Consider the following 21060-nt stretch of genomic DNA (forward strand, 5'->3'; position numbering starts at 1 on the left):
TTCTTAATACTTCGCTATTCCTATGGGATTTGTTATTATGGTAATTTTATTGGATATATATATATGTATATATATATATATATATTTTTTTTTTTCATATATATATTTAACGTTTACGAAGAAGGTAAGAATGCAAGGTACTGTTGCAATATGGATTCTTCAATATGTAGATCTATTTTGATCGATCGTTTTCGTTATCGTTTTTATATTCCTTCTCTTCAAGATTCATTATTCGATTCGGTAAATATGTTTTTTATATTAAACGTTTAAGTGAAAGTGGAGTCTCGTTGTTAAGAAAAGTAATGTTTAGAAAAGTAAATCTTGATCAGTGTCATCTATTACTACGTTTATATATTGGATCGGTGATAATTTTCTTATTATTTTTGGCATCATGTTCTTACGAGTTCGTGCTTTTTTTAATCTATAAATTTCCTCTCTCTCACGTTCATCTAATTCGGAGACGATATATGTTAAAATAGAATGTAATCGTGGTATTATAATGTAACGAAGTGCATTAACACGACAATTGGTCGCTTTTAAATGTTCCTCCAATATTATAAAACTAGATTGTAAGGATGCTAATTTAATTAAAAGCTTTAGTGCTTTTCGATAATTATTTTTCACCTTCATCACCTATCAATATAATATAAACAAATATATATATTTATATGTATGTAAGATTTAATATTATATTAATTTATTAATTAAATAATTATTAATAATATAATAATTCAATAATTGAATTAATATTAATTTCATATTATATATTATATAAATAAAATATCAATTTATTAAATAAAATTATATTTACGTTTATATAAAATATAAATTATATAAATTGATATTTTTTCGTAAAATTCAATATCATATATATATATATATATATATATATATATGATATCTATATATATATATATACACACACACACATATGTTGTATAAAGTTATATATCTCTCTTTTTTTTATTTATAAAAAATTGTTATTGTTTATTTATAAAAAATTGAAGATAATAATTTAATACCTGTTGTCTTCCTCTAGCTAAACCAGTATAAAGAAAAGGATCTAAACCTTCCTCATAATATTCATAAGTTTCAATATTAACACCCATGATAATTTCTTTTCGTTTTAATGTTTTAATTGTAGCTTTATTTACTGATTCCAATATTAAATGATTTATATTACCAGTTATATAATTAACTTCGGCTAAAGAAAAAGAAGCTTCCCCCATAACCTCTGTTAGTGAAGACTTCTTTTCGAATAATTCAAATAATACCTCTTTAAATTGAATCAATAAAGTATCAGATTTTTTTTTTAAAAGCATATAACTTTTTTCCGCCGAATTTAAACGATTTCTAATTATACTTTGTGATCCATTAGTTGCAAAAATTCGTGTTCCCTCAATCATATTTGTTTCTAATGAATGTTGTTATAATTTTTGTTACTCACTTTTTCAAATTGTCAAATAACAAGGTTTGCTTATTTGTTTTTACCAATATTTTAAACGAATTAGAATTTATTTTTTCTATACTTATTATATTTGACATTATTATATTTCCTATACTGCGTCTTTTTTTTTTTTCTATTATTATTATAATCTCTCATTGGTCCAAAAAGATTAAGGCTGTTTATTATGTATTACTTTTGAAGAATGTGACTTAAGCGACAGATGTGGACAAAATATGAACCCTATTGCACAATACATTATCAAAGTCGGTAAAAAATTCTTTTTTGTTGATATTAGATGAATGCAACAACTGCAAGTTGAAAATTTAATTTTGTTGTAAATTTTATTCGTTCAATGTTTAACCGGATGTATTATTGTTTAAATATTAATTTATAATACACTTTTGTGTATATCTTAATATTGTTTAAATAATTATAAAATTATCGAAAATATAAATTATTTAAGTATTGAAGAGAAAATTTCATCGTTTATTCATGGTAATACAAAAGAAAACTAATTCGATATCTATTTAAAGTTATGAATATTTGAAGAAACTTTATTTTTATTCATAATTTATTCTCGAAAAATTAATACTTTGATGTTTCTTTGTTAAATCGTTATAAAATCAGGAATAACAAATTGTTTTAAGGGATATTCTAAATAAAGTTTATATAATAAAATAAAATAAAAATAAATAAATAAATAAAAAAAGACATGCATCGGCCGGGAATCGAACCCGGGCCGCCCGCGTGGCAGGCGAGCATTCTACCACTGAACCACCGATGCTGTTGAGATTAAATACTATAAATATATGTATCTATATTAATAGTCAGGTAACTTGTACAAAATTTTATTATATCGATATTTATACATTCTCTTTTTATATACATTTCTAAATAATAATTGATAAAAATAAAGAATCATATATATATATATATGTAGATACAAATTAATATAAATTAATATCCTCTTCTGAATCTCTCAGTATATGTGTATTTTTTGTTGAATGGATAGACATCATTATCAGTAATGCAAACGGACTTGTGAAACATGTTATTTACGCAATTAATAAAATTGTTAACTTCAGTATTACAACGAAGTGTGTAGCATTTATTATTAGTATAACAATCTTTGACCTGTAAACGAAAAAAATAATTATTTAAAAGTATTATTAAAAAAACGATCGTAAATATAATTGTATTTGTGATTAATATACGTTTATCTGTTCGAAGGAACAAGGTTTAGTTTGTATGGTTTGTGCATAATTTAATACACTACGAAAAAGTTTATCTATTTCTTTTGATTCGAGTTTGCTTCTTTTGGTGTGTTCTTCGTCTAAAGCTGCTAGTTTCTCCGCCCAATATCGATCATCAGTTTCAGAATCTTCTGCCTCTATCGTACCTATATATGATATATGTACGTATATATTTTTTATTTTTAAAATATTTATCGAAATTATATAATAATCATAAATGATAAAATATTATATTACCATTGTTTATTCGTTGAGCCAGGACATCGCTAACAAACATTATATTTGACATTGCAGGAATAGTTGGATCTTCGGGAGTCTTATTTTTATTGGAACTTTCAGAGAACAAAACTTTAACAGTTGGTGTTTCCATTTTTTATCTAAGACGCTAAACTTATGAATTTTAATAAAATAATTTTCAATGAATTTTCAAATAAAATTCTTCAAACTTTCTATATACAAATTCAAAAGCGCCATCTAGCGTGTCATTTTTTATCTTGTAATAGATGTTATCTTTAAATTTTAAAGAGAATACTCATTAAACAGAAATTATCTTAAATATATACATATATATGTATATATATATATATATATATATATATATATATATATATATATATATAAATTTATTCGTATTTAGTTTCATTTATTATTTTATTATTATTATTTTCTTTACAATTGTTAATTAATGCGCATACGTAAGCATACCTTATTTAACACGTTAAATTCTTCAAAATTTACAAGTAGAAATAATAATAAAAGTGTTTGCTTATTAAAGTATTCATTCTAATCTATTATAATTGTTAAAGAGTTTTAACATTATTTTAACTTAATGATTCAAATCCCAATAATGTTCTCCATATTCTCCATTTTTGTTTCCCCATTTTACCTAAAATATAAGTAATAAGAATAATAAGGATCAGAATGAAAATGTATTATGAAAAAGTATAATCTATTATACCTTTCCACGATAATTATTTGCTTTCATATCTTTTCGTTCAAATCGTTGCTCCCATTCATCAGGATTTTCACATACATGGCCAAACTCAATTTCGTGCGCTGATAATTGTTCGGAGAACAGATCCCTAAATAAAACATTCGTGATAAGGGAATATTCTTCTTTTTATAAATAATTATGCCATACCTACCTAAAAAATTGCCCTTTTTTCAACAAGTCATTCATCACATTGCTTTCTGGTGATTCTTCATTATTTGTTGCTTGTGAACTTGAATCTACTGTAAACAAATATTATTTTTTCAAATATATTTTTTTAGTTTACGCTATATATTATATAAAATTTGAGTTATATACATTTATAATTTTTATAGACTCATAAGTTAAAACAAGTGTTTTTTACTTATAACGAAACAAAATAAATTATTTTATTAAATAGTTGTTTTATGACTTACTTGGCATATCAATCTTCATTGGCATGAGAATTTGTGTAGTTTTTGCATTAATATTTATAATTATTAACAGTTGCCATAGAACCATTACGTTTACATATTTTTTTTTCATCATTGTAACAATGCGATTTATAGCATAAAGGCACCAAATAAAATTAATAATGGAAAATATAGCAAAATCATATGTTATATGATCAGCAGAAAATATTGGAATACTAATAGTATTCAATACTAAGAGAAACTAAAGAACTTCAAGATGTTATGCTCTATTTACTAAAGAGATGTGAAAGGAATTCATTACATTCTGTACTATGACAATATCATTTCTTTTATCTCTTTTCTTTCTTTAGACAATAATGTATCATTGTCTCCGAAATATATTTTCATATATCTATACTATCAATAATTTATATTATTTGATATTTTATATAAATATTACTTTTATTTCAGTATATAGAATTAATTCAATTAAATTTTTTATTATATGAGATTCCGTCTATCCAATGAATCTTTTCACAGAAAAATGCATAAGCAATATTTTCATAAATTTGACAAAAATCAAATTATAATCTTAAGCATTTTTATATTGTAAATATAATAGTATAGATACGACTAGAATTATACCTGTAGAAATATAATTAAATAAATAAATGATCATTATTTGAAATTATTATAAAAACTAATGTATGAATATAAAACGGAATTAATATTGATGCTATAAATCATATATAATTATTTATCAAACTGAATAAAATAACTATTTTTTGCGCATTTGATTAATGATTGTACTAATTTGACAAATCCTGTATCTTTTGGTTTCTCCAAGCCACGAAGCACTCTATTTTTCATTACTGCTACAAATTCTCGATTGCTAAGTTGTCCATCCACTATAAAACATAATTTCGTTTTTATTACACATTTATTGTAATTTATACTATAATATAAATTTATAGATAGATATAAGTAAAACTTACTATTTTCATCAAATATCGTATATACAACTTGGATAACATGATCGCTTAAGTCTACATGTGCAACTGTTTTTGCTACATGTTTTAACGTAGCTGCAACACACAAATTTATTTTGAGTATATAATTATAATAAAAAGTTGTACACAGAACATACCTTGATCAATAGAAGCACCTGCTATATTATAAAATGTCAAAGCCGTATCAACATCATTAATATTATTTAAAAAGTGGAAGAACTTGAGATATTCCTCTTTATTAATTCCTTTTGGATTTTCTTTGAAACTGTGATAATAAAATTTCGTTGTATTATCATATATATATATATATATACATTACTATTCTTTTATGTTTGTTATCCATACTTACGTTTTTTTTACTCTCTTTAACATTTTTGCTTTCTTTTTATCAGAATAACCAGCATATGCCAATAATAATTCAGTAAAATCTACTTCAGTTATTTTACCATTTTCATCCGGATTTCTACGCTCGAACTGTGAGAAAACATATCATTAGAAAATGAAAGCTGATGTATATGTATATTATATATAAAAGTGTATTACCTCAAGACTCAAAATTTCTCTTTGTAGTTGTTCCTGAAAGTCTAGAAATTTCTCGATTGTTAATTTCTGTTTCATATTAGGACCAAAGAAATAAGTTGTCAAAGCTGAATTTACACCCTAGAAAATTTGCCCATTAAGTAATTTACTCTATACAACAATTTATGTTGAATTGTTTAAACAAATAATAATAAATTTAACCTTAAACGTGTTACCAGTATTAGCATGATCTCTATGACGGTTACCAATACTAGTTTGTTGACGTATCAATGTAGCAACTTTTCCAAATTCATCAGAATCTACATCACCATCACCATTAAAATCAAACATTCTAAATGCTATTTCGAAATGACGTCTAGAAGCTGAAAGATATAATATATTTATATCTATTTTTCTTGAAAAAGTATGAATAAAAAATAATATATTGAACTTACTTGATAACACTGTTAATAAAAAGATATAATCAGAAAATGTGATAAGCCCAGCACTTCCTAGTTTATAAAAGATACTGTTTTCATCTAATGCTAATTCTAATTTTTCATGAATATTCTAAAAACATAAAAAACATCATATTTACAATATATTTAAATAATAATATATTTAGATTTGTTTTTAATATATTATAAAATATAACTTATTAACAATACCTTGGGATCATATTTTTTATATTGATCCAATCCAAGACCTAAAACAAGGTTGGCAAGGAATACTACTTTTGTAAATAATTATATATGAAATATAGATTACAAATGTTATATAATGCAATAATGTTATAAAGCAGTAATATATTATTATGCAAATTACAGCACTTCTAAAACATATAATAGAATTAATAATATCATATACATTCCAGCTATTTAGTTTCTCTTTTTTTTATAATATTTATATGGCAATATAAAGATATAATTATTTCAATTATAATCTCTTTTATTATCATATTATTACTTCTTGAAAAACTTTATTATTTTATTTTAAATTATATATGAAAAATGATATGTATGATTATATGGAAATTTTCATAGAAGGCATTAAAAACAAAATCAACAAAAAAAAAGTACAATAACATAATTAAAAAAAAAAAAAAAAAAAAAAAAAAAATTGGAATTGAAATTAAACATAGATTAACATTTTATATATAAAAAGTTACCATCAGGTTGTTTTATACCAGGTGTCATTGATCTTAAAAAATCATCTGGTGTCATAAGTACCTCATGTATATCATTATTTGTCAGTTGAAGAGTTGCAAAATATCTGAAGACTTTATCTGGTGTTGAATAATGCCTTATACGATTTTCATATTCTATTATCTGTGTTTTAAGAATATATATAACATTAGTAAAATAATTTAATTGATAAATTATATGACATATCTGAAACAATTGATATGTCTTATTTCATGAATTAGTATCAATAATTCTTACGAATTATACTAGATGCTTATACAAAAATTTCAATCTTTCAATTCATTGCCTTCACACACACACGCACACACACACACATTATTAAAAATTCAAGAATTAATAGTTAATGTTAAATTGCCTCATAGTAATAATATTTTGTTATATATAAGTTAGCATTTTTATCTGTTAGTAGTATAAAAAAATAATTAAAATTGTGTTAATATTAAATATACTGCTGATCATTGCATTTGCACTAAAAATATTACCATCTGGTTGTTTCATGCCAGGAGTAATAGCTCTTAAGAAATCATCAGGTGTCATATATGTTTCTGTACCTCCTAAACTAGTTACTTTTACAGTTGCAAAATATCTAAAAATTTTATCTGGCGTTGAATAAGCTCTCATCCTATTTTCATATTCTATTATCTGTAAAAATTTCTTTGGCTTTATCAACATTTAATCTTTATAGCTATAAATTGAAATATGGATTATGCTAATTTAAATATATTGGATATTTATATATAAAAATTTCATTTAATTTACAGTAAAAATACGGATTATTAAACATTTTGCCAAAATACGATTGTCAAATTTCTATTAATTACATACAAAGGTAAGCCATCATATTATATATTTTAATATTTACAAGTCCTAATAGTTCACAAAGTTATTTTTATACTACTAAACGTATGCTTAGATTTTAAATAACTTGCTAATTTCACAATGTCATTTAACCTTTCTATCACGAAATCCAGTTTTTTCTTTCTTCCCTTTTTTCTTTTTCTGATCATCTTGCTCTGTGGTATCTGTATTTTTCTCTTCTTCTTTATCATTTTCATGTAACAAATCAGCAGCATCTACTTTCGGAAATTTTACTTTTCTTGGAAACCTATAAAAAGATTCATATTTAGACTTTTATTATTTTTATAATTAATTGTTTTCTTACTCCATAAGACCAGTCATAGTATAGGCAATAGCTATTCCACAAATAATAATCAGATAAGAATGTCTATCTAGTGGTTCCCTTTTATGCCCAAAATTTTTAAAATATCGTTTTTGTCCCATATTAGTTTGTGCAACTGCTTTCTGACAAGTATATAAAAAATGTGATGAGCTCATTTTAATAGGCATTAAATTATTTGAAGGATGCAATCCTTCTAGTAGTATTGTCTTGACAGTACTACGTAACATTGTTATTTTTTATATACACTATAAAACAAAAAGAATATTTTTATTCACAATCTTATAATTACAAATATACTCTTATAAAAAAATTAATATTAGTATTAAATTATAATTCGTTCTACGTTCTATGTTTTTTCTTTTTATAAATACTAAATAAAGATCAATTTTTATAATATTTTATATTTCAATTTTATATAATGATAAAAACAAATATTACATTTTTGATATCTATACCTTTTTTTTTTAATCTTTATATTTGAATAATTGATCAACGTAAAATACTGTTTTTGTTTTTTTATGCGTAGGATATATTTCTACTATTTTCGTTATCGTTTTCACTATATAAAAAAAAATTCAATTTAATATTATTAGTAGGAAAAAGAACAGCATAATCTGTGCAGATATCAAGATTGTTCAATATCGTTCGAAACGTATGTGACTTCAGCGACATGCACGGAAAAATAATGAACTAACAACGCATCAAGAAAATATTTTTCTTAGATAAATTTAAAAATTTTATATCAGTTGGTAATAAAAGAAAATTTAATGTAAAATAAAAGTTGAGAAAGAGAGGGAGAAAGAGAAAGAGAGAGAGAGAGAGAGAGAGAGAGAGAGAGAGAGAGAGAGAGAAAGGTAAGACTATAATAATATTAATTGAAAATAATTGGTGAATACCCAATTGTTCAATGAAAATACTCTTTTAGTAATAATATCATTTTACGATATATCATATTTTATTATTCATATTAAAAATCTTGAAAACAATTAGAAACAAAAAGAAAAAGAAAGAAAAAATGTGAAATAGAAATTGAAAGATATGATATGATCAAAATTACTAGAGGATACACAGTCATCCAATGAGAACAATACTTTAAAAAAATATTTTGTTTTAATGTTTTCTTTTTTTTTTTGGACGAATTCGTTTATTTGATATTTTAGTATTTTTCATATGATTTTAATAAATAATTACAAAAACGTTTTCGATTCGAAAAATATAATTTCACTGCGTATCGTTGATAATCGTTGAGATTTCATGAAAAATAACCTTAATGAATTCTGCAGTGCGCAGCGAGCTCGCCGACGCGCCCACACCTTTTTTTAAATAGTCGGTGAAAGACGAAACAGCTGATTTGTTTCGGTTTAAAGCACATGTTTCGTGCGGTATAGTCGCAGAATATTTGTCAGTTTTTTCATTGTAAAGTATTGAAGTTCGTTCGTTCGATAAAATATAATTAACAAGGGGAAAGAACGTCCTCTTTAGTAGATGGTTCTTTGTGAAATGAAAAATATTCTCTAGGTTGTATTTTTTGAATAATTTCTCTTACCCGAGAAAAATGGCTGACCGTGATAGCGCATCCGAAAGCGACTCGAGTTCAATCGACGGTGGACCGATTATGATGCCACCCTCTCCAATTTCTCGTGAACAATTACAAAAAAGAATTGAATCGCTTCAACAACATAATCGTGTTCTTAAAGTTGAACTCGAAACTTATAAATTGAGAGTAAAGGCACTTCAGGAAGAGAATCGTAGCCTTCGTCAAGCTTCTGTCATTATAGTAAGTTTCCTTTATGTTTCGTTTTTCTTTAGAAACTAAATATCTCGTTTTTATATATATTTTGATACAATCAAATTTTTACGAATTTTTGTAAAATATATTTCGTTTTTAATGTATATTTCTGCGACCTAACCTGTTGTACGTTTCTAAATATTTTCCTGATGTATGATTTTTAAAAATGATAAAATTTTAGTTTTTATTTTAATAGGAATGTTTTAGATTATATTTAAAGTATTTATTAAGTTTTTATGAGTATATATATATATATATATATATATATATAAATAAAACGTTTGTTAGTTTGATATATTGTTTATAGAAACAAAACAATATGATTTTCGGTTGTATTATAATCATCTTTTGTGTCATCATCGTTGAATGATATATGTATGTATGTATGTATATATATATATATACATATACATACATATATATATAATAAAGATGATAGAAAATAGTAGAGGAAAATGGACCGGTCAGATATATAAAATAAAAATAAAAGATAGAGAATAGGATTAATTCTACCGTAAAATTTATTTCATTCCATGGCTTTGTCTTTTTAGCAAGCTAAAGCAGAGCAAGAAGAAGAATTTATCAGCAATACGTTATTGAAAAAGATACAAGCGCTTAAGAAAGAAAAAGAAACGTTAGCTCATCATTATGAACAAGAGGAAGAATGTTTAACAAATGATCTGTCCAGGAAATTAAATCAGTTACGTCAAGAGAAATGTCGCTTAGAACAAACTTTAGAACAAGAACAAGAATGTCTCGTGAACAAGTTAATGAGAAAAATAGAGAAATTGGAGGCAGAAACGCTTGCGAAACAAAGCAATTTGGAACAATTACGTAGAGAAAAGGTTGAACTTGAAAATACACTCGAACAAGAGCAAGAAGCTTTGGTCAATAAATTATGGAAACGAATGGACAAGTTGGAAGCAGAAAAAAGAATGCTTCAAATAAAGTTGGATCAACCTGTATCAGATCCAACTTCTCCAAGGGAAATTAATAATGGCGATACTGCAACTAATTTAAGTACACATATTCAAACGTTAAGAAGTGAGGTTGCACGCTTAAGGCATACTTTACTAATATCACAACAAGAGCGTAAGGATATTTTATTATCATACGTATACATTTTTTATGTGCAATTTTATATACATATATATATATAATTGTAATATTTGTAGATACGGAAAAAATGCAACGCTACGTTAACGAAGAGAAACAAATACGCGAAGAAAATTTAAGACTGCAAAGAAAACTACAATTAGAAGTAGAACGTCGAGAAGCTTTATGTAGACATTTGTCAGAATCAGAATCTAGGTATATATCTTCGCATTATTATGCATACACGTATCATAATTAATATTTGTAAAACTTTTTTCTTAATAGTTTGGAAATGGAAGAAGAACGTCACTACAATGAAATCGTAATGTCGGGTGGAAATATAAGAAATCGCACGGTTTCTAGTCCCGTCCCGTATAATCCTTCGCCTAGTTCTTCTAGGCCACTCAGTCCAGGTATTGAAACAGTTTTACAGTTTAAAACTGTAAAAGAATGAATACATACATTCATACGTACATATATATATATATATATATATATATATATATATATATATATATATATATGCACATGTATTATATGAATAATTTAAAAGCACATACAAGTGCTAGACTTTAATTATTCATTATTGACAGGTAATAATGTAATAGGTTCAGCATCACGAGAAAATTTCAATACCAACCGGTGTTATGCATGTGGTCAACCAACTACTCTTCCTTTTACTAGTTCGTCTCCTCCTTCGGGGGTAAGAAATAGAAACATTGAAATATTTTAATATTATTATTAATTCTGATAAAAATATAACTAATTTTTTATATGTATGAATTATAAAAATAGGGACACATAGTTCCACCATCTACCAGACGTACATCTGATAGATTTGTTAAGCCAGCAATTCCTCCAACTATTGTGAATCCTGCCGGTCCTCAGCTAACAAATCCTACTGCTAATACAACTGGATCACCTATGGATATTGCTAAAACATAAATATTTGGGATATATTTATCAGTTGGTCTGGTATCGTCATTTATATATTAATGAAAGGTACTTCTTTTATTGGTGCATTTGTACTAATTTCATGATGATATGATAGATGCAACCAGTGGCTTGAAAAAGACGTTTGGTTTCCATGTTTTATATATTCTCCAGTTACAGTGTAATGATTCGATTTTGTTAGAATTACAAGAGGAAAGCAAATATGTCATTAATTAATCTATATCGTTACACTAGCTAACAACAAAAAAAAAACAAAAAAAAAAACAACGCTTATATTATATTACATAAGAACATAATCTACAACAGTATTTAAGAAAAAAAAAAGGGAAAAAAAATAAACGTATCGAAACTTTTGATTTTCATGGAAAATAGCCTAATCAAAGCTAAAAAAAAAAATATATATAAATGTATTCTCTTCAAATAATATCTCGCTCTCTTACCTTTTGTGTTTCGTATCATTTTTCATTAATTTTCTTTAACGACTGCATATACATTCATTTATCTTTTTCTTCTTTCAAACTTTAAAAAGAAAAAAAAAAAAAAAATAATAAAGTAAAAGAGAAAAAAAAGTTTTTATTATTATTTTTAATTAAGTGATGTTAGATTTTTTGTCTATGTTAAATATTTTTGTTTTGCTCCTTTCAATTATCTAATGTTTGTTGAAACAATACACACACAAACGAAACAATAAACAGTGTCTCATATGCGTTTAGAGAACTGATTTTTGATAAAACGATATTTTCAATTGTAAAAATCTTTATTGCAGTATCATATGAGCGAGATTATATTTATAAAACAATATGCACGCGTGATATCTATGTAATTGTTATGGATACAAAAAAAAAAAAAAAAAAGGTTTAGGAATTCGGGTGGTAGAAGTCAATAAAAACTTCACATACGTGTTCATAATGTGTGTTGTCAAAGTTTTATCTAATAATACTTCTACGATTTTCCTGAAGTACTTTTTAGATGGAAACTTCAAACATAATATTATAGTGCTATATCAAAAAAATGGCATGCTGCTTCCATATTTCAAACAGATGTAATAATTGTAATAATAATACAAAACACATTCGCACGATGTAGTTCGTATCAGCACATAAAACCATGTACAAGGAGTTGGTGGCTTTGCCATAATTTGTCTGACTAATTATATTTTTACAAAAATATAAATTAAAAATTTTTAAATTTTCTTAACTAATAATTATTGTCCAACATATAATATAATTGTTTTACTTATGATAACCAATTATTATACTTTTTAATTATTATACTTTTTAATTCAAAGTTAAAGTTTTTTTTTCCTTGTTTCTTTCTCTTTTTCTTTCTTTCTTTCTTTCTTCTTTTTTTCCTTCTTTTTTTTCTTTTTCTTTTTCTTTTTTTTTTTTTTTTTTTAATCGTGTTTTCAAAATCAAAATGGTATATTAACAAATTTGAACGTAGTTTTAAAAATTTTATATAGAGCCATCAAAGTCCAACTACATTAATGTAATATTAACTGTAAAACAAAATTGATTCTCATCGTCAATTTTCGATTATTATCATTGACTCTTTACTATTTTTTAATAGACATGGCGAATGGAAAGCTTTTGGTAGAATATGCACAAATGTGATAACGAAAAAAGACTTTCACTTTTGTGCTACATATATACGTTGTGTAATAATTAAATATTATTTATTGTGTGCACAATGGTGCTCAAATACATTACGATATTTGAATAATGATGCTGCAGATGATGTTCTAATATTTATCTTTGGTAATAACATTAAAACTATATTAAGCAGATTATTTTTGTTTGAAACGTTGCCCTTCTCTCACTATAAAAACTAACATTCTTATAGAAATCTAATTGTGATCTGAATTAAATGATAATAAATTAACAGTTAAAAAAGTATTTCAGACGGTATAAAGAAATTGCAAAAAAGGCATTAATAATATATATTAGCATTTATATTAATTATAATAAAATAATATTAAAACATTATATATATATATATATACATACACACATATATATATATAAAAATTTATTTTAATTCTTAACAATTTTTTTCTCTGTGTTCTTTCCTTTTTTCTTTTTCTCTTTCTTTCTCTCTCTCTCTCTCTCTCTCTCTCCTTCTTTATTTCATTAAACGATCTTCATTAATCATATGTTAAATGTGTTTATCTGGTTAAAGTATGAATTTCACCAAATATAGAGAAACGATCATATGTTATATCATAGATTTTTATTACAATGTAGTATTAAATTTAATGATTATTCACAAATATGCTTTACAATAACATTATGTATTTTACTCCAGCTTTTATGAAATATAAGAAGTTTTTGCTACTAATTTTGGGGTCTACAATTTTTCCATATAATTAAGTTTACCATCCAAAAGACATGTGTATAGATAATATATAAATAATATAATTTTTTCTATAACAATTATATGTACCATTGATAATTAAAATGATCTTATAGTTCGTATATTCTTCGTTTCGAAAAATTACCATTGATTGGAAACTTCGATTTGAATTGTTTAACATTGAATTATATTTTCTTTCTTATAATAACAACCATAGAAAGAAATAATTTATTTATTAAGGGAAGAAGAAAAAAAGAAAAATTCTTTTATGTAATTAAAAAATTTTAAGAATAACGTGCGTGAGACAAAAAAAGATATGTCTTTTAATGTTTCAAATGATTTAGATCACTTTCATGCATTACGTTATGATTAATTAAATTACATTGTTCGTCTATCTACTTTCACATCGTGAGGATTTAACGATGTAACAACAACAACAACAACAACAATAATAATAATAATAATTACTATAATAATAATAATAATTACTATTATTATGTGTACGTAATTGAAAAATCTTTAGATAGATCTTTTTTTTTCTTTAAACCTCTAGTTTGTCACGAGCATCGTACATTTCGTTAGATCAAATCTTCTTGAACATTATTAAGGCAAGTAGTTTAATTACAGGATGTTGTTGTTAGTTCATTGCTGTAACCAGTCGTGTGAATGACTTAGTGTATATGAAACATACATCATCTTTCTATTGTCTATGTGTTAGTTACAGCATGATTATTTGAAGCCATGATTTTATAAACGTTCCTTAGATATCTCTGATAGCAAATATAACTCGATTCGTTTTTTATCGTTAAGAAAACGATATATATATATATATATATATACACATGCACAGATATATAAAGGAAATTACGTACATACTTACATATGTGGGACATATATTGTAAATATATTATGCAATATGTACTAAGAATGAGAAACAAGATAGTTGGAAATCGTGTAACGAGTGATACGTAATAACGAAAGTGGGAACAGGACAGTGATCGATATGTAGCACAGGACAATACCAATGATTGCGATTGAGAACACTGTCATTGGTAAGACCCATAATTACATAACGTGATTATTCAAACGTAAAGCGCATGATCACCTCAGCTCTTACAAACCTACATTGTTCTTTTCTTTTCCTTTTTTTTTTTTTCTCCGATATTATCTGTCCCTACATGGTTTTACTTTTCAATTTAACAGATCTGAAAATCTATCTATGAATGACATATTATGTAATCTTTTATCACGGAAAAGTCATTTCACGATTAATTAGTGAATTTTTTAATTGTAATACATTATTTAAATCGTGACAATATTATTCTTTCATTTTGAAAAACACCAAGAGGAATGAGTTTATATACAATCGAAAGTTTTTATTATTGTCTCGTAGTAGGTAAAAAATTTGCGGATAAAAATAATTCAATGAATAATAATAACAATAATGATAAAAAGTAAAATAATAAAGAGCTACGAAAAAATTTATTATCCTCGAACATTAAAGACATATTAAAAATATAATAATCATCTCGAAGGGAGGGGGAAAAAAAAAGGAAAAATAAAAGACTAAAGAAAATCATAAAGAAAAGTATACGTCGTGGATCAAAAGTCAAAACTTCACGTTTTAGTAAGGAAAAAGAAAAAGAAAAAAAAAAAGAAAAGAAAAGAAAAGAAAAGAAAAAGAAAAAGAAAAAGAAAAAGAAAAAGAAAACCAAAAGTAATACCGAAGATTTTCGTACATACATTGTACGTGCATACATATACCCAGCGTGAGTAGCGTTAAATTGTCAGATGAAAATAAAAGGAAGGTTAGTGGAAAAAAGAGAAGAAAAGAGAGAAAGAGAAAGAAGAAACAGAAAAAAGAACGAACCGTAAATGTTCCTTCGACGTAGGGAAGTAATAAAAAGGAAGCAAAGGGGGAGGTTGTTCACTCACGGAGGTCTCTGCAGCGGAGAATGCAACGTTTAGTGCCGCTTGCTACCCAACGAAATATCGTTTATTCGTTTTTTGTTGTGAGTGAGAGAGCCCGAGTCTCTCTCTCTCTCTCTCTCTCTCTCTCTCTCTCTCTCTCTCTTTCTCTCTTTCTCTATCTCTTTTCGTTCGTACCGACACGAAGTGGAAAAGTAACGTGTAATGTCAGAAAAAGTGATTTGCGAAGGCAGACAGGTCTTTTGCGAGCGTTGAGAAAGAAGGTAAGAGAAAGAAAGAGAGAGAGAGAGAGGAATACAGTGTCGATGATAACGCGGCTTTTCTTACTTTTCAAAGTAGTCACAGTATACCACTCGAATGTACTCTGGCAAATATGAAGTGTAACGCAGGCAAAACCTGCTCGAATACTTACATCGGTATATATGTATCTACCTACCTACCTATCTACCTATCTACCTACCTACCTACCTACCTACCTACCTACCTACCTACCTATCTACCTATACGATACAACGGGTACAACGGGTTTGCAAATGCACCAAAGGGGCTCCTACGGTATGCCATAACTCAAGGAGACTCGTCCCTGCGTGGAGAATCGTAAATCTACGGAATCGGAAAGTTTTATGCTTGGTGCTGCCCGAATTACGGACCTTCGTATTTTATCCGATCAGAATACATAAGAAATTTTATTGTAATAGTTGTTGTTATTGTTGCTGTTGTTGTTGTTGTTGTTGTTGTTGTTGTTGTTGTTGTTGTTGTTGTTGATGTTGTTAGTATTTGAATAATAGTGATCATTTTCAATTTTTCATATACATTGTTATTTCTGAATCATGACAATTTGACCTTTTATTATCTATCTATCGTTGATTCCTGCCTCATTGGCCCTTCTCTTTTCTTCGATCAATGACTCTATGATTCATAGTAGTTGTTGCGTTAGTCGTTATCGTGGTTATCTATACTAATACGTGTGGACAGAAGAAAATGTAGGAAGATGATTAGAAATTATGTGGTAGAATGTAATTGAATTCTTTTTTCTTTTTCTTTAGAATTATAATGATTGAATATATATATATATATATATATATATATATATATATATATAGTTTTTTATTTTTATTTTTTTCTAAACAAGTAGATATCATTCTTTTCTTCTTTTTCTTTGATTATATCATTCATAGAAATAAAAATGATTAATGAAGAATACTAATATTAATATATTTCAATGTCTAATTATTATTTTCCAAGTTATTAGGAATAATAATATAATTTCATTTGAAGGAGCGAGTATTTGAAAATTTACAATATACAAGAAAAGTTCAGCGTGAATTTTGTTCGATTAAAAATTTACTGTGAACAAATCAGACCAAAATCGTCGTATCTCTAAGTAATCTATTAAAGAATTTGGAACAGATAGCACATCAGATAAATGTTCTAATAATATTAGATAGAACTGCGGTAAAATTTTATACTATAAGATCTCCGAAAAATTGTATAGCTCTTTATACGATTATATCAATATTTCTTATTTAAAAATGTAAAAATATTTTCTAACATAATTAATCATTATTATCAACACACACATATTGCACGCAACTAATGTGTCTTGAGATAAATTGAATATAGAATATATAGTATACACAATACTATATAACATTATTATGAATCAATACAAAATTATTTGTGATATTAATCCTTTTTATCGTATATCTCTGGAAACTCATTAAAACGTACGATCGTTGCATTATAATCGAAGGAATAAATAAAAAACGATCAGAAATCCTGAGAAGGGTGACCGAGCATCATCATCTCAATGACGACGAACCTGTTCGCTCAGCATTCCAGACGATCATTCAACTTCCGTTCGCCGGGAGAACGTGAATGCACGCGCACGTTTTGATCAGAGTTTTGCTCTTCGACACATCGATCGATCGATCGATCATCAATGATACCAATCGATAAAAGTCGAGTATGTAAGTACTTACTTACCTAAATGTAATAGATGTTAATGTATTCCCACACATGTCTATATATGTATGTACGAGTATGTATCTACATATACATACATACATATGTATAAACTATTCGTCCAGACCCTCGTGTCTACATACTATCGATAAAGAAAGCTGTCTATTATTTCGCAAGCAACCACTCTCCCTCTTACTTGCATTTTATTCGAACGAACGAACGAACGAACGAACGAACGAACGAATGGGCTTGACCCTCACAAATCGTAATTACCGAGCAACGAACGGACATGTCTGCCTATTGCCTGACTCACTCTCTCTCTCCTGTGTGATACCTTTAAATTTTTAACACCCGATAGACTTTCTTCTAACGTCGGAAACGTATAACATAAGTTTTCTCTAATTCCTATTTTTCCTTTTCTTTTCTTCTTTTTCTTTTCTTCTTTTCTTTTCTTCTTTTTCTTTTCTTCTTTTCTTTTCTTTTCTCTTTTTAAGTTCCAAGTACGTACGACGATACGAAATTTCCAAGAGAACTTATAAATTTTTTATCGTAAGATAAATTAATAAACGTTGCAAACGAATAACGTCTATGTAAATTTTCTTGAAATTTGTATATTTATTTTTAATTTTTTTGTTTTTCATTTTTGAACAAGTATTAATAATTAATGGATAATTTGATATAGTATAAATATCATAGGTATTGTTATGTACGCTTTACTTGATAGGAAAAAATTTCAAGTATGAATTAAATCGAAATTAATTGTTACAAATTTATTGTCAACTATATTTTAAACGTTGTTTTATTATCTCGTTATATACTACGTCTCGTTAAACGAAATGTACAAAAATGAAATAGAGGACAATTAAAATGGTCACGTGACGATATCGTAAATACGGTATTGTAAATACAATAAACATTCGTCGACGTATTAGTACTTGTATATAAACATTTTCTTCATTCCTAACATTCGTGAGAAAGTAACTCCAATGTTTTCATTTCTTCTATCTAGATAATTCTCTTCGTTTTGTTTAGTCGTTAGCGGGTCATTCGTGGATAAGCCGTAGAAGAGTGAACAACCGAAGCCTAACATAAGCCGTAAGTTTTTACCTTTGTTTTACTTTTAATTTCCGTTTTATTAAGAATAATCAAATTTAGATTACAACACTGTCTCCTGATAAAAATATAAGGAAAATTTCAATATTAGTTATAACTGTATATAATTAAATAAATTAGATATTGCGTTTAACTAATAAGATATTGGAAATATATTAGAAAATTTCGATATTATTTATTGGTCAACCTAACGCGTGTGTGTGTATTAAAGAGTACATTATAATGTACATAAAATAAAAAAATGAACAACCGAAACAAATCGTTAAGTTTAAGCTTTACTTACTTATTATTATTTTCTATTTTTATTTCATATTTAATAAATACATATATATATATATATATATCATTTTTCAAACTAAAAATTATAAAATCTATATAATACGAATTCGATAGGAAATAATATTCTATTACGAGTTAAACTACGAAAACATTTCTCACGAGTTTAAAAATCTTCCGTGAACATTATTAATGACGAACATGCCTTGTTCATCTAGAAATGAACTAACATGAGCACGTGATACGCACCTTCCTTCGTCCATTCTCTTTTTTCTTTCTTTTTTTTTCATCTCATCCCTTCGGTTTTGCCCTTCCTATTCTCTCTCTCTCTCTCTCTCTCTCTCTCTCTCTCTCTCTCTCTCTTCCCTTCTCTTCTGCACTTTTTTATTCTCTCTCATTCTCTCTTCTGCCCTTCCTACTCTTTTTATCATTCTTCTCTCTCTCTTTCTCTCTTTCTCTCTTTCTCTTTATCTTTCTTTCTATCTCTTTCTCTCCACATGACAATGGGAGTGCCTACCTCACGCGACGAGCACGTGAGTACCCTCGAAAAGGAAGGCCTCGATGGCTCGTGTTCCGTTCATTCATAGGACTCTCACCGGCTGACTCCAGACTCATCGACTTTGTCGAAAAATCGTCCGAGAAATTGGAAGGGTGCAGCCACAAGAAAAAGAGCAAAAGGTACTACTTACTCGATACGAATCGATTCAGTATTTTCTCTATCCTTACTCTTAATGATTCGACTCGAACGGAAATTAGAACATCTGGACGTACGAATAATCGGTTGGACGAATATTCGATAGAACAATATTCGAATCCATGGGAAAGTTTAGTTTTCGTTAAGTCGTATTACTTCATTTCGTATTACATCTTCTTTCTTTAGACTGGAAGGAAATAAACGAAATTATATTATTAATTGCGTGTGTGTATATATATATATATATATATATATATATGAAAATTAATAAATAATTGATATATTTATAAATTTATTATTCTTTTTTATTTTTATTTTTTACAATAGATTATAGAACTTATTAAGTTTGAGCTATATATACATATTAGGTTTATCGACAAATACTGTACTTTTTATTTAAAAAATTAAAAACAATAGAATTAATTATAACTAATTTGTTACTTAATAATAATTAAAGTAATATATATATATATATATATATATATATATATACATTTTGTCCATTTAGAAATATATATATGTATATATGTGTGTATAGAAATTTATTCTTCCTTGTTTGAACAAGTCTTCTTTGTATAAGTGAATCTACATTTATGGAAACTTTCCTAAGCTTCACGCATGCGCGAGTACTTATCTCATAGCTAGTGCAAAGAATACTAAGTGAATATAAAAGAAGGGAAGAGAAGAAGTAAAAGGCGTTAGTAGACTATTGTGCGGAACAGGAAGCGAGTTGATGTTACTTTGAACGACACCGGGTTTTTCTAATCGCAAAGAAGAATATCAAAATCACGATGCTATCCTTTCTACGGAAAATACATTTTACGTTTGATATAAAAAAAAAAAAAAAGAAAGAAAAAGAAGAATCCTCCTCAAGAAAAACAACCGATAGTTCGGTC

At 26.6% G+C, this 21060-nt stretch overlaps 5 protein-coding genes and 1 non-coding gene across 11 annotated transcripts; 1 reads left to right on the forward strand and 5 right to left on the reverse strand.

Annotated features, from left to right (window-relative positions):
- Nucleotides 1–101: 101 nt before the first annotated feature.
- On the reverse strand, nucleotides 102–1643 carry LOC122636224 (V-type proton ATPase subunit D-like). 2 transcript variants are annotated; one of them, XM_043827219.1, is made up of 3 exons: nucleotides 1448–1642; nucleotides 1023–1219; nucleotides 102–633 (listed from the first exon to the last, which is right to left on the reverse strand). In XM_043827219.1, the coding sequence occupies exons 2-3, from the start codon at nucleotides 1107–1109 to the stop codon at nucleotides 307–309; spliced, it is 414 nt and encodes a 137-aa protein (XP_043683154.1). In that variant the 5' UTR covers nucleotides 1110–1219; nucleotides 1448–1642; the 3' UTR covers nucleotides 102–306. The 2 variants fall into 2 exon arrangements, with proteins under 2 accessions (XP_043683154.1, XP_043683153.1); XM_043827218.1 differs by having other exon boundaries at nucleotides 1023–1643.
- Nucleotides 1644–2160: 517 nt separating this feature from the next.
- Trnag-gcc lies at nucleotides 2161–2231 on the reverse strand. Its single transcript has one exon. It is a non-coding gene; the product is annotated as a tRNA-Gly (tRNA).
- Nucleotides 2232–2363: 132 nt separating this feature from the next.
- On the reverse strand, nucleotides 2364–3489 carry LOC122636254. 2 transcript variants are annotated; one of them, XM_043827275.1, is made up of 4 exons: nucleotides 3406–3489; nucleotides 2938–3077; nucleotides 2662–2846; nucleotides 2364–2581 (listed from the first exon to the last, which is right to left on the reverse strand). In XM_043827275.1, exons 2-4 carry the CDS (start codon nucleotides 3068–3070, stop codon nucleotides 2405–2407), a joined length of 495 nt encoding a protein of 164 aa, XP_043683210.1. In that variant the 5' UTR covers nucleotides 3071–3077; nucleotides 3406–3489; the 3' UTR covers nucleotides 2364–2404. The 2 variants fall into 2 exon arrangements, with proteins under 2 accessions (XP_043683210.1, XP_043683211.1); XM_043827276.1 differs by lacking the exon at nucleotides 3406–3489 and having other exon boundaries at nucleotides 2453–2581; nucleotides 2760–2846.
- LOC122636255 lies at nucleotides 3333–4596 on the reverse strand. 2 transcript variants are annotated; one of them, XM_043827278.1, is made up of 4 exons: nucleotides 4108–4596; nucleotides 3846–3930; nucleotides 3659–3782; nucleotides 3333–3586 (listed from the first exon to the last, which is right to left on the reverse strand). In XM_043827278.1, the coding sequence occupies exons 1-4, from the start codon at nucleotides 4217–4219 to the stop codon at nucleotides 3527–3529; spliced, it is 381 nt and encodes a 126-aa protein (XP_043683213.1). In that variant the 5' UTR covers nucleotides 4220–4596; the 3' UTR covers nucleotides 3333–3526. The 2 variants fall into 2 exon arrangements, with proteins under 2 accessions (XP_043683213.1, XP_043683212.1); XM_043827277.1 differs by having other exon boundaries at nucleotides 3846–3933.
- Nucleotides 4597–4791: 195 nt separating this feature from the next.
- On the reverse strand, nucleotides 4792–8579 carry LOC122636253 (calcium uptake protein 1 homolog, mitochondrial). 2 transcript variants are annotated; one of them, XM_043827273.1, is made up of 12 exons: nucleotides 8453–8579; nucleotides 7980–8242; nucleotides 7769–7922; nucleotides 7300–7459; nucleotides 6281–6318; nucleotides 6068–6182; nucleotides 5835–5995; nucleotides 5637–5753; nucleotides 5443–5567; nucleotides 5231–5358; nucleotides 5079–5168; nucleotides 4792–4991 (listed from the first exon to the last, which is right to left on the reverse strand). In XM_043827273.1, the coding sequence occupies exons 2-12, from the start codon at nucleotides 8222–8224 to the stop codon at nucleotides 4837–4839; spliced, it is 1488 nt and encodes a 495-aa protein (XP_043683208.1). In that variant the 5' UTR covers nucleotides 8225–8242; nucleotides 8453–8579; the 3' UTR covers nucleotides 4792–4836. The 2 variants fall into 2 exon arrangements, with proteins under 2 accessions (XP_043683208.1, XP_043683209.1); XM_043827274.1 differs by lacking the exon at nucleotides 7300–7459 and adding an exon at nucleotides 6781–6940 and having other exon boundaries at nucleotides 8453–8578.
- A 732-nt stretch (nucleotides 8580–9311) lies between these two features.
- On the forward strand, nucleotides 9312–13023 carry LOC122636248 (coiled-coil domain-containing protein 6). Of its 2 annotated transcripts, none has more exons than XM_043827259.1 (6): nucleotides 9312–9774; nucleotides 10338–10878; nucleotides 10962–11097; nucleotides 11167–11294; nucleotides 11475–11584; nucleotides 11677–13023. In XM_043827259.1, the coding sequence occupies exons 1-6, from the start codon at nucleotides 9553–9555 to the stop codon at nucleotides 11824–11826; spliced, it is 1287 nt and encodes a 428-aa protein (XP_043683194.1). In that variant the 5' UTR covers nucleotides 9312–9552; the 3' UTR covers nucleotides 11827–13023. The 2 variants fall into 2 exon arrangements, with proteins under 2 accessions (XP_043683194.1, XP_043683195.1); XM_043827260.1 differs by having other exon boundaries at nucleotides 11490–11584.
- The last annotated feature ends 8037 nt before the right edge of the window (nucleotides 13024–21060 follow it).

This window comes from Vespula pensylvanica, chromosome 21, assembly GCF_014466175.1.
Source record: "Vespula pensylvanica isolate Volc-1 chromosome 21, ASM1446617v1, whole genome shotgun sequence".
Lineage (NCBI taxonomy): Eukaryota > Metazoa > Arthropoda > Insecta > Hymenoptera > Vespidae > Vespula > Vespula pensylvanica.

Excerpts from the sequence above, each read along its gene's own strand:
- LOC122636253 (XM_043827273.1), bottom strand. The coding sequence starts at position 8,224 with ATGTTACGTAGTACTGTCAAGACAATACTACTAGAAGGATTGCATCCT. Across the intron at positions 7,460-7,768 it reads CTGGATTTCGTGATAGAAAG|ATAATAGAATATGAAAATAG; the intron begins GTTAAATGACAT and ends AAATTTTTACAG. Across the intron at positions 5,754-5,834 it reads ATACTGGTAACACGTTTAAG|GGTGTAAATTCAGCTTTGAC; the intron begins GTTAAATTTATT and ends CAAATTTTCTAG.
- LOC122636254 (XM_043827275.1), bottom strand. The coding sequence starts at position 3,070 with ATGGAAACACCAACTGTTAAAGTTTTGTTCTCTGAAAGTTCCAATAAA. Across the intron at positions 2,847-2,937 it reads GGCTCAACGAATAAACAATG|GTACGATAGAGGCAGAAGAT; the intron begins GTAATATAATAT and ends TATCATATATAG. Across the intron at positions 2,582-2,661 it reads GTTCCTTCGAACAGATAAAC|GTCAAAGATTGTTATACTAA; the intron begins GTATATTAATCA and ends TTTCGTTTACAG.
- LOC122636255 (XM_043827277.1), bottom strand. The coding sequence starts at position 4,219 with ATGATGAAAAAAAAATATGTAAACGTAATGGTTCTATGGCAACTGTTA. Across the intron at positions 3,783-3,845 it reads AAAAAAGGGCAATTTTTTAG|GGATCTGTTCTCCGAACAAT; the intron begins GTAGGTATGGCA and ends TGTTTTATTTAG. Across the intron at positions 3,587-3,658 it reads CAAATAATTATCGTGGAAAG|GTAAAATGGGGAAACAAAAA; the intron begins GTATAATAGATT and ends CTTATATTTTAG.
- LOC122636248 (XM_043827259.1), top strand. The coding sequence starts at position 9,553 with ATGGCTGACCGTGATAGCGCATCCGAAAGCGACTCGAGTTCAATCGAC. Across the intron at positions 9,775-10,337 it reads GTCAAGCTTCTGTCATTATA|CAAGCTAAAGCAGAGCAAGA; the intron begins GTAAGTTTCCTT and ends TTGTCTTTTTAG. Across the intron at positions 10,879-10,961 it reads ACTAATATCACAACAAGAGC|ATACGGAAAAAATGCAACGC; the intron begins GTAAGGATATTT and ends TAATATTTGTAG.
- LOC122636224 (XM_043827218.1), bottom strand. The coding sequence starts at position 1,406 with ATGATTGAGGGAACACGAATTTTTGCAACTAATGGATCACAAAGTATA. Across the intron at positions 634-1,022 it reads TAGCTAGAGGAAGACAACAG|GTGATGAAGGTGAAAAATAA; the intron begins GTATTAAATTAT and ends TTATATTGATAG.